Source organism: Schistocerca serialis, chromosome 10 (assembly GCF_023864345.2).
Source record: "Schistocerca serialis cubense isolate TAMUIC-IGC-003099 chromosome 10, iqSchSeri2.2, whole genome shotgun sequence".
Taxonomy (NCBI): Eukaryota; Metazoa; Arthropoda; class Insecta; order Orthoptera; family Acrididae; genus Schistocerca; species Schistocerca serialis.
The window spans coordinates 84,884,622-84,902,251 of NC_064647.1; the positions used below are offsets into that span (position 1 = coordinate 84,884,622).

At 42.8% G+C, this 17,630-nt stretch overlaps 1 protein-coding gene across 1 annotated transcript in view; it reads right to left on the bottom strand.

The window, feature by feature from the left end:
- The window catches only part of LOC126425265 (fasciculation and elongation protein zeta-2), a 428,469-nt gene that overhangs the window by 122,938 nt on the left and 287,901 nt on the right, over positions 1-17,630 (bottom strand). Inside the window, exon 2 of the mRNA XM_050088235.1 lies at positions 10,424-10,535. Within this exon, the coding sequence (XP_049944192.1) occupies positions 10,424-10,535 (112 nt within the window). The remainder of the gene's footprint in view (positions 1-10,423; positions 10,536-17,630) is intronic.

Consider the following 17,630-nt stretch of genomic DNA (forward strand, 5'->3'; position numbering starts at 1 on the left):
GGCTGCGTGGGTACCGCATGCCCTAAGCCAAAAACACAAAAATCAGTGGGTGGTCAACACCTACCATTCCTATCTTGTGGCATTACTGGTAACGAGGAATGGTGGCCTTATGCTAACACAAGGAAAAGAACGGAATGGGTGAGCCCAAATAATGCAGCAACTCCCCATATGAATACCTGCGCGGAGTCGCAAAAGGTAATGCTATGCTTTGGTGGAACAGCGACAGTATGGTGTGCTACGAATTGCTTCCCCGAGGTGCAGCCATCGCTGACATTTCAGTGTCAACAACTGAGACGTCTTGCAGGCGCAGTCCAAGAACGACGACCACGCAGACGGCGTGATGTGACGCTACTCCACGGTAATGCCCGCCCGCATTGTGCTAGACTGTGTAGTGGGACGAAATTGAAGCGTCACCCATCCACCAGTGTCAGCCTAGTTTGCAGGTGAATATAAGTTTAATTTAGTTTTGTTTATGTATTTTTGTAATATTTGTAAAGGTTGTGAATTGTCTAAAGTTTTGTATTTATTTTTTATGTTTCATGTACGGAGAGGGCGGCGCAACGAACGGAGACAGCATCTTCGCTGCCGGGACCAGAGAGAAAATTGCTGGCCGCTATACGTCGCGGGTCGACAGCCAAAGAGCAATAGAAGATCCTGAAACCGAGTTGTTGCGTCGTGCTTCTAAAAATAAAATAAATGAGAATTTGTAATGTTTTGTACAACAATGATATCATAGGAAGTTTAATCTTATTCAAAATGTTAGTTTTGTCTCGTCAAGGCTCAGGTTCACGTCTGTATGTAGGAAGATAATAAACTAGTGGATGCTACTAAAGTTGAAATACGTGTTCTGAGGATTTATTTATGAAGAATTATGTGAATGAATTAATAATATATTTGACAAGATTATTGAATTTTGACAGCGTTCATCGCGACCTTGAATCTCAAAAAGTTTATTCAATGTGGTTCTAATATCGATTAAATCAGATAACGTGTATCAATATGATTTCTGAGGAGAAACAAACGACATCTAAAATTGAAAAAGTTTACGCAAACCAATTGGCCCGAGTGACGTAATTCTGTGCATACGACTCAAATGATGTTTTACAGTTTCGTTCAAGAACCATTCTGAGACAATTTAAAAAGAATATAAATAATTTTGAAGTGGGTTGTAACTGACGCAGGTGACGAAGTCTACACATGGTCATATGTCAAATGAAAATCATTTAAACAAATCTATACGTCGTTACACTACAACTGACAAGAACACTGTACAGGAGGTGGGTTGGAAGTCATTCAGTACCACCTTATTCGCCTGATCTTGCGTCCTCAGATTTTCACTTTTTCCGCTCTCTGATCGAACAACCTTCAAGGAACTTCCTTGTCGGATGAAAATACGCTCCCAACACGGCTCTAGGAGTTCTCCGCCTCAAAACCACGTGATTTCTACAGTCGCGGAATCGAAAAGTTCCGCCAGCGTTAGCAGACTGTTTTAAACACTGGGTGAGAATATCCTCGTATTATTGATGACTAAAGTCTTCGTTATGTGTATCTGTTGTGTTTGTTAGCCTTATAGAAAAACCCTACGAACTCAGCCGGGGGGTTGGTCGTGCGGTTCTAGGCGCTTCAGTCTGGAACCGCGTGACCGCTACGGTCGCAGGTTCGAATCCTGCCTCGGGCATGGATGTGTGTGATGTCCTTAGGTTAGTTAGGTTTAAGTAGTTCTAAGTTCTAGGGGACTGATGACCACAGATGTTAAGTCCCATAGTGCTCAGAGCCATTTGAACCATTTGAACCTCTCATTAAATTAGTAACAAAAAAGAAATGATAAACAGGATAGAGTGTTCCGAACTATTAGGCGAGCACTCAGTAGGCAGATGCGCCAACCACTACGCCACCCTGGCGCAGTAGCTTTGCACAGCTGCATGGACTATCTTAGGACAGCTCCCTCCATAATCCAAAGTCCCATTCGCGCCATACCACGAGAAAGAAGCTAGTGTATAACAAAAAGATTGCAGTAGATACTGTCTACTGGCTCCAGTATCTCCATTTATGTTTTTAATGTCTGTCTATAATAGAGAGATTGTCTGAAATAGAATAATTCTATCCTGAAATCAAATAATGTCTCTACTCTCATTGCAGATTACAGAATTTAAAAACCTGGAACTTTAAACATGAAACTACAGAACAGACTGTCAGAAAAAAACAGCCGAGTAGTCAATTGTTCAATGTACTGAAACTGAGCCGTGAGGGCCTCACTTTTTGATAATAATAAAAATGTAATGCACTATTACTTGGTTCATTCGATAAAAAAAGTGCTAATATACGTGAAAATATCAGGATTCAGTAAAAAAAAAAATACTGCTTTCTTGATGAGAGTACTTGATAACAACAAGTTTCGACAGTTTTTTGTGCCCCTGTACGTGTTACTATAATGTCTTAGAGGTAATTCTCACGTCGAACCGATCTTAGTTTCTTCTGCAGTTCCAATATGTGATGGTATTTACCCAGTCACAAAAATTTCGTTGAAAAGCATGTGCCGTTTATTGTTGGGCTGTCTGGAAAGGTGTCACCAAGAACTGCACTGCTATACCATCAATACTTGCGAATTTGTTCCTTACGAATTGGCGCACACTTTTCAAAATTCAGAAATAAGGAGCAAATCTCACCTACCACCTTCTTGGGCCGTGTCACAATTTCCGTAACAATGCGCAACCGAGTCTGTCGCAAGTTCTGTAATTAGTTGCATCATTCTGCCACGAGTAATTCATTAACAGCTATCTCCGATAAGGAGTGTGGTTAATCCACAAGAGAAGCTGTCTCCGGCATCGTGATAACAGAGTGTATAAAATATGTTACATTGACAGTGACACTTATTGAGTGAGTTGTAGCAACTGTTTTCAGATAACGGCTGCGCAGTGGAAGTTTGAGCGAAAAAAATCAATGAAAAGAGTGAGTTCTCCAGCCATAAAGAGGCTGAACGCGATAACGGGACTGCGAAACGGAGCACACAGGACTGGGCTTTTCCGAGAGACCCGTGGGACAAAAAAAGACTGATCATGAAATATCAGCAAGTAAGACAAAGAACGAATAACCTAACGTGTTGTTGCTATCTGTGCCGATAAAAAGATGAGTTCTTGCTAAGTTGTACAAGGACGGAGAACAAATTAGGAACGGAATCGAGCGTGCTATTCTTCAGTGAACCGATCCAACATTCATCCAAGACGCTTACGGAGGGTAGAATATGGGTGACGAGATGGAAATTCAAAACCTGCTCCTCTCGGGTTGCTTTCCACTAAAAGTGCTTTGATATAAACTTTCACGCTGTTTTTTGCATAGGTACCACAGTCGCAGAAGCCACCGTTACAGGTGCGGAGGGGTTGGCGGGGGGGGGGGGGGGAGGAACACTTGCATCCTCCTGGAATCTGGGTACAGCGTTTTAATTCATTACAGAATTCTCGTGCATTTCAGGAAATGATTGACTTTTGATTCTAGAAAACATTGGTTTTAAGGCGGGGGGGGGGGGGGGGAGGGGGTACGTTACTCGCTGCTCCCTGAAGAGTGAAATAAAAATGACTGAGATTAAAAACAAAATTGATTCGATGAAGCATTGGCGACCACTCTAAATTAAGTAGAGGGAGATAACCGTGTGTTACAAACTTTGCGGAATAATGGGGAAGGTTAAGGTATCAATTTGAGGTACGGGACATTAGTTTGGAAACGACCGTTTCGTAAACGAAAGTCGTTCTGATTCCTCCAACACTGGATCTCTTCTACTGTAAGCTCTTTGCTTTCCATCTACCACCCATCTTCCTAGGAACTGTGTAAGACACTTCTACTTTTTTTCACTGTCATAGTTGTCTCGCACCCTAATTAGTTCTCTAATCTTTCCGGAAATACACGACAATAACAACCGTCAGCTGGAAAAGTTTTTCTTCCATTTCTTCATAACATCACGGACCGTATTGGGAAAGTTTTGGCCAAGTTTCAAGTGGAGACAATCTTTCGACCTACCAAGAAAATTAGTGAAAGTTTAAGATCGGTGAAAGACGCACGACACCCCTTAGCTACCCCAGGTGTGTAAAAAATTCCGTGTAGCTGTGGCACGATTTATATTGGAACAACTGAAAGGAGTGTTAATACCCGCCTAACGGAACACAAAAGGAACTGTAGATTGGGACAAATTGACAAATCAGCTGTAGCGGAACACGTTTTCAATGACGGTGATCACGAAATAAAATTTAGTGAGACAAACGTGATAGCTAGGACCTCACATTACTATACATATGTCACAAAATGTCCGAGTCTGTAACTCAGTGGTCACTGAGGCTATCTATCATGCGGAGGACCCTGGTTCGATTCCCGGTGCTGCGAGGGATTTTTTTTTCCCCCCCTTGGTGGGAGCACTAGCACGTGACGCACTCGGCCCTCTGATGCCGAATGAGGAACTACTTCACTAAGTGCTACCAGCGCCGCCAGGTGTCCTGACCCGACAACGGGAGGGAGTGTGCTGTGCATCCCCTCACAGTATGGAGTTCATACCGCACACGCGCGCCGCCAATGGCTGATGGGATACGCGGTGGTCGGTCGTACCTTACGCCGGTATTATACTTACATATTTCTATGTCAAAGTTGATGTGTCAAAGAAATTTGATGGTGTAATAGGAAAGTTTGTCAAATCTAGCCTGTCATCAAATAAATATGATCAAATCTAGGGCGTCGCCTAAGATTTGTTAATAAAAGTCGTTCGTCTTCTGTTCACTGCAACGTGAAATATAACCACTTCGAGCGCTGGCGTCTCTACAGCTATTTGACGTCTCTGTAGTGTGTTTGTTAACGTGGCTTCAAAGTTGGTTTGTTCCTTCGACTCTTTTTTTTTTTTTTTTAATGAACCTACTTCGACAAGTTAAGAAGCGCTTCATCTGTTCCGTACTTTTTATTAATCTTGTGGTTGTTGGAGCACCAATTCCATTAATTATTGTCTCGAATGAATTCATTCGAGACAATTTGTAACGGTTTTCGCTGCCATGATGAAAATAACCATTAATTATTCAAAATTAAAAATAGTTATTGCCCATACAGTGCACTAAACATTTACTTACATTCACATATTCCCCTTCAATGCCTTGCAAATTGCTTCACACGTTTTTGGCATTCTTTTGGTTAATGTGCAATGTGATATTTGAGTTCTGTGTCGTAAACCAGCGTAGCTCTCTCATGTATCCAGAAATCATATTGTCACAGTTTGCCTGTCTTCGGCACATATAGCATTTCTCAAGAGGATATTCTGTTTTGTAATATGAAAAGCCACTTTAATGAGCAAATGCTGAAATACACTCTCATCTCTTCGTAAGTAATTAAAATTTTAAGACTTAACTTACTCCACTTGCAGGTCTCGTAACAGATTTTGCTGAATGCTTTTATAATCTCGACGTAATACGTAGGGCTTCATCCAAGTATGTTTCCTTTCTTCCGCCGCTTTACTTCCAAATACACGCACAATGTAATCGTGGCACGAGCAACTGCAGCGCATAATAACGCGTTGACGTCCGCCATCTTGAAATTTGACAAAAAATATGACGACAGTGTAATACCCCTTTCCTTTATCAAAGGAATATAATAGTGTAATACCGACCTAAGAAACACAATGCAAAAGGTTGTTCTGAGTTATTCACACGATGTTGGAAAGGCAGAAAATATCAGTGACTGGGGTAAAATCACAGAGGGAGTCCCACAGGATTCAATTTTGCGTCGACTCGTATTCCTTATAGATGTGTATGACCTTCCACTTAAACATTCAACAAGCAGAATTTTTCCGTTTTGCAGACGATACTAATCTTATAATAGATCTCACCAGACAAAAGGCAACAGAAGAGACTGTTAATGGTGTTTCTCAAACACTTATCAAGTGCTCCTCTGAAAATGTACTCTCCGTTACTTTAGAGAAAACACACTTTATTCAGTTCTGTACAGGAAATACAGCCACGACAATAGTTGTCGTAGTACACGAACTGGCGCCAGCAAATAGGGTAGAATGCTCCAGTTTCCTGAGTGTACATTGTGATAGAAACTTGAACTGGAAGAAGCATATTACAGAGCTTCTCAAACAATTAAGTTCAGCTGCTTTTGCTATTTGTATATTTGCTAGTCTTGAAAACAAACGAATCATTCTCCTGGCATATTTTTTTATATGTTTCCACTCAATAATGTGATACGGAATAATTTTCTGGGGTAACTTCATTTAGAAACAAGTTACTTATTACGTAAAAGCGAGCAGTAAAAATAATATGTGGCGTTCGCCTGCGGTCTTCGTATAGTTACATTTTCAAAGAGCTAGGCATTTTAACTGCACCATCACAATATATATATATATTCGCTAATGAAATTTATCATAAATAATCCATCATAATTCGAGAAGAATAGTGATGACCACACCTCCACCACCAGAGGAAAAAATGACCTTCATTAGCCAGTACTAAAGTTGTCAGTCACTCAGAAAGAAATTCAATATACAGCAACAAAAAAATTGATCATCTAAAGAATAACATAAAATGCCTGACAGAGAGCAATGCAAGTTTTAAATGTAACCTAAATTCATTTCTCTTGGATAACTCCTTGTATTCGATGGACGATTTTTAAAAAATAACTGGTAGCCAGTAAGAAAAAGGCCACACCTAGGTTTTAAGTATAGTAGCACGGGTAGGACTAAAAAAATGCGACGATGGTTTGATAAGTCTGGTAAAAAAGCAATAAAAATGATTGTTTCGTAAATAACTCACGTTACTTCACGACATAGTCTCCTTTCACGCATATTCTCTTAGTCCAGCCATCGTCCAGCTTTTTCATCTCGTGGGAAAAATTGGTTCTGTCAACTCTGCAAAATACTCGTTGACAGTAACTATCGTTACCTCGTTTGATGAAAATTTCCCCCAGCAAGCCTAAGTTTCAAGCTAGGAAACAGGAAAAAGTCATTTGGGGCCAAGTGTGGTGTGTAAGGTGGATGAGTAACAAAATTCAAAGCCCAGTTCATGCAGTTTCGTCATTGTTATCGCTGATGTGTGGGATGGTGCTTTATCCTGGTGAGAGAGCACTCTTTTGCCTGCCAACCAAATGGCTCTGAGCAGTATGCGACTTAACTTCTGAGGTCATCAGTCGCCTAGAACTTAGAACTAATTAAACCTAACTAACCTAAGGACATCACACACATCCATGCCCGAGGCAGGATTCGAACCTGCGACCGTAGCGCCCGCTGGGTTCCAGACTGTAGCGCCTAGAACCGCACGGCCACTCCGGCGGCTTGCCTGCCAACCTTGGTCTTTTTACAACCAACGCAAGTTCAAACGATTCAGCAATGAAGCATAAAAGGGTACAATTATGGTTCTGCCTTTTTCCAAGTAATCTATGACGATTATTCTTTGGGAATCCCAAGAAACAGTGGCCATCTCCTTACCAGCTGACAAAATCGCCTTTATCTTCTTCGATGCACTTTCACCAGCCTTTGTCCATTGTTTTGACTGCCGTTTTGACTCTGGTGTGTAATGGTGGATCTAGGTTTCACCAAAAGTCACAAATTGGCACAAAAAGTCTTGACGACTGCAATTAAATATCGCCAAACAAAGTGCTGAAATGTGGTGCCGTATGTGCTTTTGGTCGACTGTGAACAATGGCAGCATCCACCTCACACGCAGCTTGTCCATAGCCAATTCTCAGTGCAGGAAGTTATGCATTCGCTCAGTTGAAACGCCTGCAATCTTTGCAGTCACACGAATTTTTATTCGGTGGTCTTGCATTACCATATGATGGATTTTATCAATGGTTTCCTTTGTCGTGGCCTGAACTGGACGCCCTGAGCGCGCTACGTCTTCGGCTATTGTCCGAGTACGTTTAAATTCATTAATCGAAAAGTAAACGGTCTTCAACGATGGTGCAAAGTCCGCGTGAACTTCAACCAATTGTTTTTTGATTGGTGCGCCAGTCCACGCCTTCAAATGAAAATCTTTGTTAACAGTACGAAACTCAGTTTCCTGCATTTTTCAACCGCTGTCGACACACTGACAAATCCAGACGGCTGTGAACAATGAACTTACGCTGTACATTGTTGAATTTCTTTACATGATCCTTGCAATAATGAAGCTTCCCTACTACGAAAGCAGAACAAAATTGTTTCATTCTTTCGTGGAAATTTACCAGACTTACCAAATCACTCTCGTATGTTCGTTGATATTAACACTACATACATATACATACATATAAATGAAGCAGGCAAACAGGAATACAAACGTCTCAAAAATGAGATCGACAGGAAGTGCAAAATGGCTAAGCAGGCATGGCTAGAGGACAAATGTAAGGATGTAGAGGCTTACCTCACTGGGGGTAAAATAGATACTGCCTACAGGAAAATTAAAGAGACCTTTGGGGAAAAGAGAACCACTTGTATGAATATCAAGGGCTCAGATGGAAACCCAGTTCTAAGCAAAGAAGGGAAAGCAGAAAGGTGGAAGGAGTATATAGAGGGACTATGCAAGGGCGATTTTCTTGAGGACAATATTATGGAAATGGAAGAGGATGTAGATGAAGATGAAATGGGAGATATGATACTGCGTGAAGAATTTGATAGAGCACTGAAAGACCTAAGTCGAAACAAGGCCCCGGGAGTAGACAACATTCCATTAGAACTACTGACAGCCTTGGGAGACCCAGTCCTGACAAAACTCTACCATCTGGTGAGCAAAATGTATGAGACAGGCGAAATACCCTCAGACTTCAAGAAGAAAGTAATAATTCCAATCCCAAAGAAAGCAGGCGCTGACAGATGTGAAAATTACCGAACTATCAGTTTAATAAGTAACGACTGCAAAATACTAACACGAATTCTTTACAGACTAATGGAAAAACTGGTAGAAGCCGGCCTCGGGGAAGATCAGTTTGGATTCCGTAGAAATATGGGAACACGTGAGGCAATACTGACCCTACGACTTATCTTAGAAGCTAGATTAAGAAAAGGCAAACCTACGTTTCTAGCATTTGTAGACTTGGAGAAAGCTTTTGACAATATTGGCTGGAATAATCTATTTCAAATTCTGAAGGTGGCAGGGGTAAAATACAGGGAGCGAAAGGCTATTTACAATTTGTACAGAAACCAGATGGCAGTTATAAGAGTCGAGGGGCATGAATGGGGAAGCAGTGGTTGGGACGGTTGTGAGACAGGGTTGTAGACTCTCCCCGATGTTATTCAATCTGTATATTGAGCAAGCAGTAAAGAAAACAAAAGAAAAGAAATAAAAACTTTTGAGGTTCGCCGATGACATTGTAATTCTGTCAGAGACAGCATAGGACTTGGAAGAGCAGTTGAACGGAATGGACAGTGTCTTGAAGGGAGGATGTAAGACATCAACAAAAGCAAATCGAGGATAATGGAATGTAGTCGAATTAAGTCGGGCGATGCTGAGGGAATTAGATTAGGAAATGAGAGTTTTGCTATTTGGGGAGCAAAGTAACTGATGATGGTCGAAGTAGAGAGGATATAAAATGTATACTGGCAATGGCAAGGAAAGCGTTTCTGAAGAAGAGAAATTTGTTAACATCGAGTATAGATTTAAATGCCAGGAAATCGTTTCTGAAAGTATTTGTATGGAGTGTAGCCATGTATCGAAGTGAAACATGGACGATAAATAGTTTGGACAAGAAGAGAATAGAAGCCTTTGAAATGTGGTGCTACAGAAGAATGCTGAAGATTAGATGGGTAGATCACGTAACTAATGAGGAAGTTTGAATAGGATTGGGGAGAAGAGGAGTTTGTGGCACAACTTGACAAGAAGAAGGTATCGGTTGGTAATACATGTTCTGAGGCATCAAGGGATCACCAATTTAGTATTGGAGGGCAGCGTGGAGGGTAAAAATCGTAGAGGAAGACCAAGAGATGAATACACTAAACAGATTCAGAAGGATGTAGGCTGCAGTACGTATTGGGAGATGAAGAAGCTTGCACAGGATAGTGTAGCATGGAGAGCTGCATCAAACCAGTCTCAGGACTGAAGACCACAACAACAACAACATATACATATCCTAGAAACTGACTCGTTCCACATCATTCGATAAAAAAGCCGTTCAAATGATATGTGGCACATGTAACTAACTAACTACCTAACAATCTCAGACAGGGTCTCACGGCCAATTCATTCACTAATGCTATAGTTCAGAAACAGCTCTTCTCCGGTACCAACCGACAGGCAGTGTTCAGCAATAGGTCTAACGGGATGTTGCCAGTAACGCACACAGAACTAGAGGCTGTCTCATCGTGTCTCACACATGCTCAGCAAGGAACGTGTTTTGAGACCTTAATGAGCCCGGAATATTATGCCACGCAGCATGGCGTTTATGCCACGTGACTCGAATGTGGATGATTGTAACGAGGCGACGTGCTCACCTTATTGTTCTCGTTCAAGTTGAGTGTGGGCATGTGCAGCTTGCGGGCGTAAGACTTAGACCAGTCGATGGGCAGTATGTTCCCGAAGTTCCCTGTGATCGTCCACCACATCCTGAAACACAGACAAGAGAAAAATATATAACTGTAGCAGATTATAAGGAGAGGCGAGCGGACAAATTCAGACAACAGAAGAAACAGAAGGACCTTTGTAAAAAAAGTTTAGGTGGTCGGTTTCAGAATAATGTTACCTTTACTTATTTTTATTTATTTATGCATTTTGGTAACGTTGGTGCTTCCAGGGATCCTCTTACATCTAACCAGATATTCTTACAGAGTTAACCGTACATAACAATAACCAAAGGGTAATGGTATGTAGTCAGAATAAATCAGGAGATTTAATATCGTTAGAGTTAAATCTCAGAAGTTTGCGATAGTGATAATTTTTGCCGTAGTGACAGCAATAATCGAAAACGTTCGCGCGCTGGTTTTAAATTCTGCCAGCCTTCTTTTTTTCTTCGCTCCACTATGAAATACATAATATAAATAATAATAATAATAATAATAATAATAATCTACAGAGAATCCACCATTTTGTCTTGGAGGGCTAACGAGTTGGGGCATATACGATTGATGCCCACTGACGCCCTACTCTGAACTGCATTGCACCCGTAAATTGTTCGTCTTACTCCATGAGCAAGATAACTTAATATTTCTATTACATTATATTAATATTAATATTATAGGCATATATATCGGGATGGTCATATGGGCTTTGTAAGTACTAGTGTAGTGTAATAGTTGTTTGTATATCTGATGATGTGACGATAAAGCCTGTGAGGACGCTAAACGTTCATTCTCCGACTATTCGTCTATTTTATTCTTACGAACACGCATCTTCGTGAGAGATTTCCCAGAATCTTAATTTTGACTTATAATGTGATCATTTATATTCCATTTTTAGCAGTGCCCGCCTGGCTAGCTGCGCCGTCTAACGCGCTGCATCCCGAGCGGGAAGGCGTGCCGGTCCCGGGCACGAATCCGCCCCACAGATCAGTGTCGAGGTCCGGTGTGCCGGCCAGCCTGTGGATGGTTTTTAAGGCGGTTTTGCATCTGCGTCGGCGAATGCGGGCTGGTTCCCCTTATTCCGCCTCAGTTACACTAAGTCGGAGACTGCTGCGCAAACACTGTCTCCACGTACGCGTACACCATAATTACTCTACTACCCAAACATTTGGGGTTACACTCGTCTGGAATGAGACGTTCCGGGGGGGAGGGGGGGGGAGGGGGCGAACCGCACACTAACCCTGGGTTCGATGTGGGGCGGCAGTGGGTGAGTGGACTGCTGTAGCCTGTTGTGGGGACGAAGCCTCTCCGTCGTTTCTAGGTCCCTGGTTCCATACACAATACAGGTAATAGTGGGAAAAGCGTTTCTGAAAAACAGAAATTGGCTAGCATCTGATACAATTGTATGTATTAGGAAATCTTTTCTGAAGGTATCTGTCTGAACTGTAACCGTGTATGGTAGAGAAATGTGGGCGACAACGAGTACATAGAAATCCAGAACAGAAATTTTTTCAGTGTAGTGCTACAGATGAATGCTGGATTAAGTCAGTAGATTGGGTACGTAATGATAAGGCGGCACTAAATGTAATTGGTTAGAAAAGAAATTTATAGCACAAATTGACTGAAAGGATTGGTCGACAGGATACATCGAAAGGCATCAACAAATCGACAAAGTGCTGATGGAGGGCAGTGTGGGGGTTAAAAATTGTGGCAGAAGATCAAAGCTTGACAACAGTCAGCTGCTTCAAACAGATGTAGGTTGTAGCATGCGTGCGCAGTGTAGACTTTCTTGGAGAGTTGCATCAAACCAGTCTTCGGGAAGATACCAACAACAACAACAACAACAACAAGGTACTGTGCCAGCAAAAAGCGTGCCTTATATTTGCTTTTTAGTAAACCAGACGTGTGCCTGAGATACAAGTGGGGAAACGAATGTTACTGGTTAATCGGCCGTCGATGTCAGTGTTTTTAGAGACGGCGGGAACATTGAGGAGCTATGCTTGGAACGAGGTAGGAACTGATTTCCCCGATGCTGCAGCTGGGACGTTTGATTTCACTAGTAAGCAAGCAGGCTGCGTCGATTTTGGCGAGTGCATGGTGGCGCAGAGTGTGGAGCTGGGCAGACACGTCACGTCGCTCCACAGGGGTTATCTGCCGCGATGACCCCCCCCCCCCCCCCCCCTCGCCCACCACCGCTCCACCCGGCCAAACTGCAACATGTCTAATCGGCCAGACTGCTACACCACTGGCGAATAAGAAACCGGCTGGCCTGGCCCCACACTTATTACGCAGTAACTCGAAGCAGTCACACAAATGGGCTCCCTGTCTTTTTTTAGTCGACGTGTAAAAGCCTCCGTAAACGATCACACATTTTGCCAAATTTTTACTATGTTTGCTTAATATTTGACCGTGTACGGTGCAGTTTAACGTGTTTGTCAAGTGTAGATCGTGTTTGACTTGTTTGCGAGAAATTTTGATTGACAGAAAGTTTGACAAGATGGCGGACGTGATTTGTGTCGATGTTTCGCCGCATACGTTTAGTGAAAAATTGTTTTACTACGTTTATCTCACTGTATCGTGAGTTTCCACGACTTTGGAAACTACGATCGAGTATAAACACTAATAGCATAGACTATTACCAAAATGTAGAGGTGTCACATCTTTCCCAGACATATACACTGAACAGCCAAAGAAACTGGTACACCGGCCTAATATCGTGTAGGGCCCTGCGAGCAAGCAGAAGTGCCGCAACACGACGTGGCATGGACTCGACTAATGTTTGAAGTAGTGCTGGAGGGAACTGACACCATGAATCCTGCAGGGCGAGTACGAGGGGGTGGAGATCTCTTCTGAACAGCACTGCAGATATGTTCAACAATGTTCATGTCTGGGGAGTTTGGTGGCCAGCGGAAATGTTTAAACTCAGAAAAGTGTTCCTGGGGCCACTCTGTAGCAATTATCGACGTGTCGGGTGTTGCATTGTCCTGCTGGAATTGCCTGAGTCCATAGGAACGCACAATGGACGTGAATGGATGGAGATGATCAGACAGCGTGCTTACGCACTTGTCACCTGTCAGAGTCGTATCCAGATGTATCAGGAGTCCCATGTCACTCCAACTACTCACGCCCTACACCATTACAGAGCCTCCACCAGTTTGAACAGTCCCCTGCTGAAATGCAGGGTCCAGGGATTCATGTGGTTGTCTCCATACATGTACACGGCCATCCGCTCGATACAATTTGAAACGAGACTCGTCCAACGGGGCAATACGTTTCCAGTCATCAACAGTTGAATGTCAATGTTGACGGGCCCAGGCGAGGCGTAAAGATTTGTGTCGTGCAGTCATCAAGGGTACCCTAGTGGCCTTCGCCTCCGAAAGCCCGTATCGATGATGTTTCGCTGTATGGTTCGCACGTTGACACTTATAGATGGCCCAGCAATTTACGGAAGGGTTGCACTTCCGTCACATTGAACGATTCGCTTCAGTCGTCGTTGGTTCCGTCCTTGCAGGATCTTTTTCCGGCCTCAGCCATGTCGGAGTTTGACGTTTTAGCGGATTCCTGATACTCGCGGTACACTCGTGAAATGGTCGTACGGGAAAATCCCCACGTCTCACTCGGAAAAGTGTGTCCCATCGCTCGTGCTCCGACTATAACACCACGTTCAAACTCACTTAAATCTTGATGACCTGCCATTGTAGCAGCAGTAACCGATCTAACAACTGCGCCAGACACTTGTTGTCTCATATAGGCGTTGCCGACCGCAGCGCCGTTTTCTGCCTGTTTCGTATCTCTGTACGAGTATTTGAATTCGCTTGCCTATATCGGTTTCTTTGGCCCTTCAGCGTATTACGCTGCAAAAGGTTTTGAAAAAGATCAATATTTTAGTATACAGTAACAGTAACATGCATGCCGAAGTGGAACGTAATAAAAGAAATCGTAGTTCTCCGGTTCTTCCACGGACGATGTGGGCTATATGTTCCCATATTGTGGTATTTTAATGAATTGTAGTATTTTAATGAATTATCATTAGAGGCCCTAGTAGAAGAGAATAAATTTTCGCATACTTGTGTCCTTTTTTTCAGTGTGAGGGCGAAGTAACGCTAAACAAGTTATAAGGCGTTTCGCTGTGCATCCACACAAAGTTGATGTAATCGTTAGGTTCTGAGTGTAGCATTTCCAGTAACAGGTTCTCAGTTGTATATTTCTCACTCATTTTAAACAATTCCCTGGAACAGCGTCTTTTTTCTTCTGCTGTAAACACAGCGCCAGAGTCAATGTTAGAAACGCTTTATGTGCATTTGTGGCCATTCTCACTGTAGTGCCAAAATACAGCATACACAAAAAGCGTCTGCTTGTAAAGTAAGTTTAAACCGACAAAGTTTCCTTTTTACGTGTACGGGCTCATTTGACACATCCATAGCTACATAGCAGCTCTTTTATGGGGGCCTTAACAAGTTTTTACAATTTTCATTGTCTATGCGAAGAAAGTTGATGTACTCATCGGACTCTGAGACGAAGAATTCCTTTCGCAGATTTTCGTGAGTAAATCTCTAATCTTAAGCCATCCCTGGACCAGCATCTTGTTTTCTTCTTCTTCTTTAAATACAGTGCCAAAGTCAATGCCAGGACTACTTTGTCCGATTTTGTGGCAGTTCTCACTACTATCAAAATATGAGCACGAAGAGCGCCTGTTTCGAAGTGAGGTTAGACTGACAAACATTGTTTGACCGTGTACGGGCTTGCTCGGCAAATCCGTCGCTAGATAAAAGTGTTTTTTGTCAAACATGTTTGATCGCTTACGGGGCCTTAACACCACAGTAGAGTACCAACGCACACAGTTCATCCACAAAATGTACAATTTCGACTCCAAGACTTCCAAAAACAAAACTGGAACAAGTTACAGGGCCTGCCGAATACATCAACGTCTACATCTACATTATTACGTATGAATTCATAATTAAGTGTCTGGCTGTGAACCACCTTCAAGCTATTTTTGTACCGTTCCACTCTCTAACATCGCGCGGGAGAAACGAGCAATATTTCCGAACGCTCTCCGAGTTCTTTTATTTTATCATGATGACCATTTCTTCCTATGTAGGTGGACGCCAACAGAATATTTTCATAAACGGAGGAGAAAGTTGGTGATTGAAATTTCACGAGAAGATCCTGCTGCAACGAGAAGCGTAATTTTTTATGTTAGCGACCCCAATTCGTTTATCATATCCGTGGCATTCGCCCCCCTATTTCCTATCTGATACAAATCCCACACCACACAGCTCTCGGACCAGTGTTTTAATCAGCGTGCAGCTTTACGTAGACGCACGTTAACTGCACTAGCAGGCGCTACAAGAGGGACGTTGAGCGTCACGGAGAAGATTGTTGTTCAAGTTTCCAGAGCGCAGGTTCTAAGAAGAGTTGGACAACAATATCACTCCCTTACACATCCTTCTCACGAAATGACAACGAGGCGAGAATTAGGGAAACGCACCCACCGCAAGGTGGCTTGCGGAGTAGACGTCCAGTTGTACATGTAGACACAACTCTCGTCCTATATGATGAGAGTTTGGAACTGTTTTCTGTACATATTCGTTTTCGCCGGTGTACTGCTAGCTGGGAATCGTCATCACTTTCGTGCAATCGATACTGGAACACGAATATTAAAGGACAGGCGTTACAGGCGATAACAGTGGTCAGCATATCTCGATTCTACTACGAATGTCGAGTCACGCGGTCGATACATGTGGTCGGTACGGGACGCCGTTCTGCAGGTCACTCCCCCCACCCCCCCTCCATTCCCCTCCCCACTCGTCCTCACCGCAGCTGATAACCGCGCAAGGTCTCCGAAAGGAAAACACTGTTGCGCGACGTCCCCTGACTTAGCGAATTCCCACAGTGCACTTCTTTCGACGCTCTAAACAAGTTATTCAGAAAGAAAGAACAGATTTCAATTGTTTATCACAGACGGACTATGAAAGGCAGAAACACATCGCGCGTACCACAGAACAGATTTCAGTTGTTTATTACAGACAGGACTGTATCAGACGTGCGTGGCCGACCAGCTCCCTTCCCTTTTCATATGCAACCAACTTCCAAGAATTTTGTATGCCAGTCATAAATCTGCTTACGCAGAGACGGTTTCTTGCTGGATCGTCGGCGGAATGAACGTTGCACTTGAACGGTGGATTGACTTGGCGCAAATTGCAACACAAAATGATTTATCTTGTCGTGCAGTCGCCATGTTGGTACAAACAAACTGCAGCGCTGCTGTGTCAAAACTCTGAACCTTCCTCTATCCAATGACATGCGCAATGTCTTTCTATCTTTTACAGTTTGTCTATAAGGAACAATTGAAAAGTGTTCTTTCCTTTTGAATGGGAGCTGTCTCATTTTTCTTCCGTGTTTCTCAATACGTCTCTTTTTTCTTCCTTGTTTCTCACTACACCTAAAGAACCCCACAGTCGAGCGACCCGTCGCACGTGCTTGCGATCGCTTCATAGGTCGAAAGTGTGTGGCAAATCGTCGAGATCGGTCGCTGATCGCATGGAAATGCCAGCCAGTCTGATAGACTGCATGCGATCCGTGTATGCTATATGACTGCCTGGCTGGTTACCAGATATCAGTTTGTTGCGTTTCGTTGCGTATTTCGTTTCGTTTCGCCCTCATCGAATAACAACTTTACATTAAATTATTTATTCAACGACCACGAACTACTTTGAAAAGTGAAATTGATGCCAGAGTTGCCATTTATATTAAGACTAATACAAAACAGACCCTCCGATCTTGTAGTGGTTAGCACTTTGAAGGCTGTGCTAAAGAAGTAGGGTAGTTGAAAAGGCCATAGCAATAGTGATGATATACTGAGCATCGTCTGATGATTGTGAGTTGTTTATGAAACAACTACACGAATTATTCAAGTTTCTAGGTTCCAAACAGGATGACGTATCGGTAATGTAAAATGAAGTGGACATTTTGATTAAATGTTCGGGGCAGATCTATTATTACATCTCACGTTTCTTCTCGTTTCGTGGAATCTACTCATACTATAAATTGCGGTAATTAGCAGTGCTACTATTGACAACATTTTTACAGAAATATGCTGATTGGAAAACAATTTGTGTAAATATTTGCCATATCCATAATA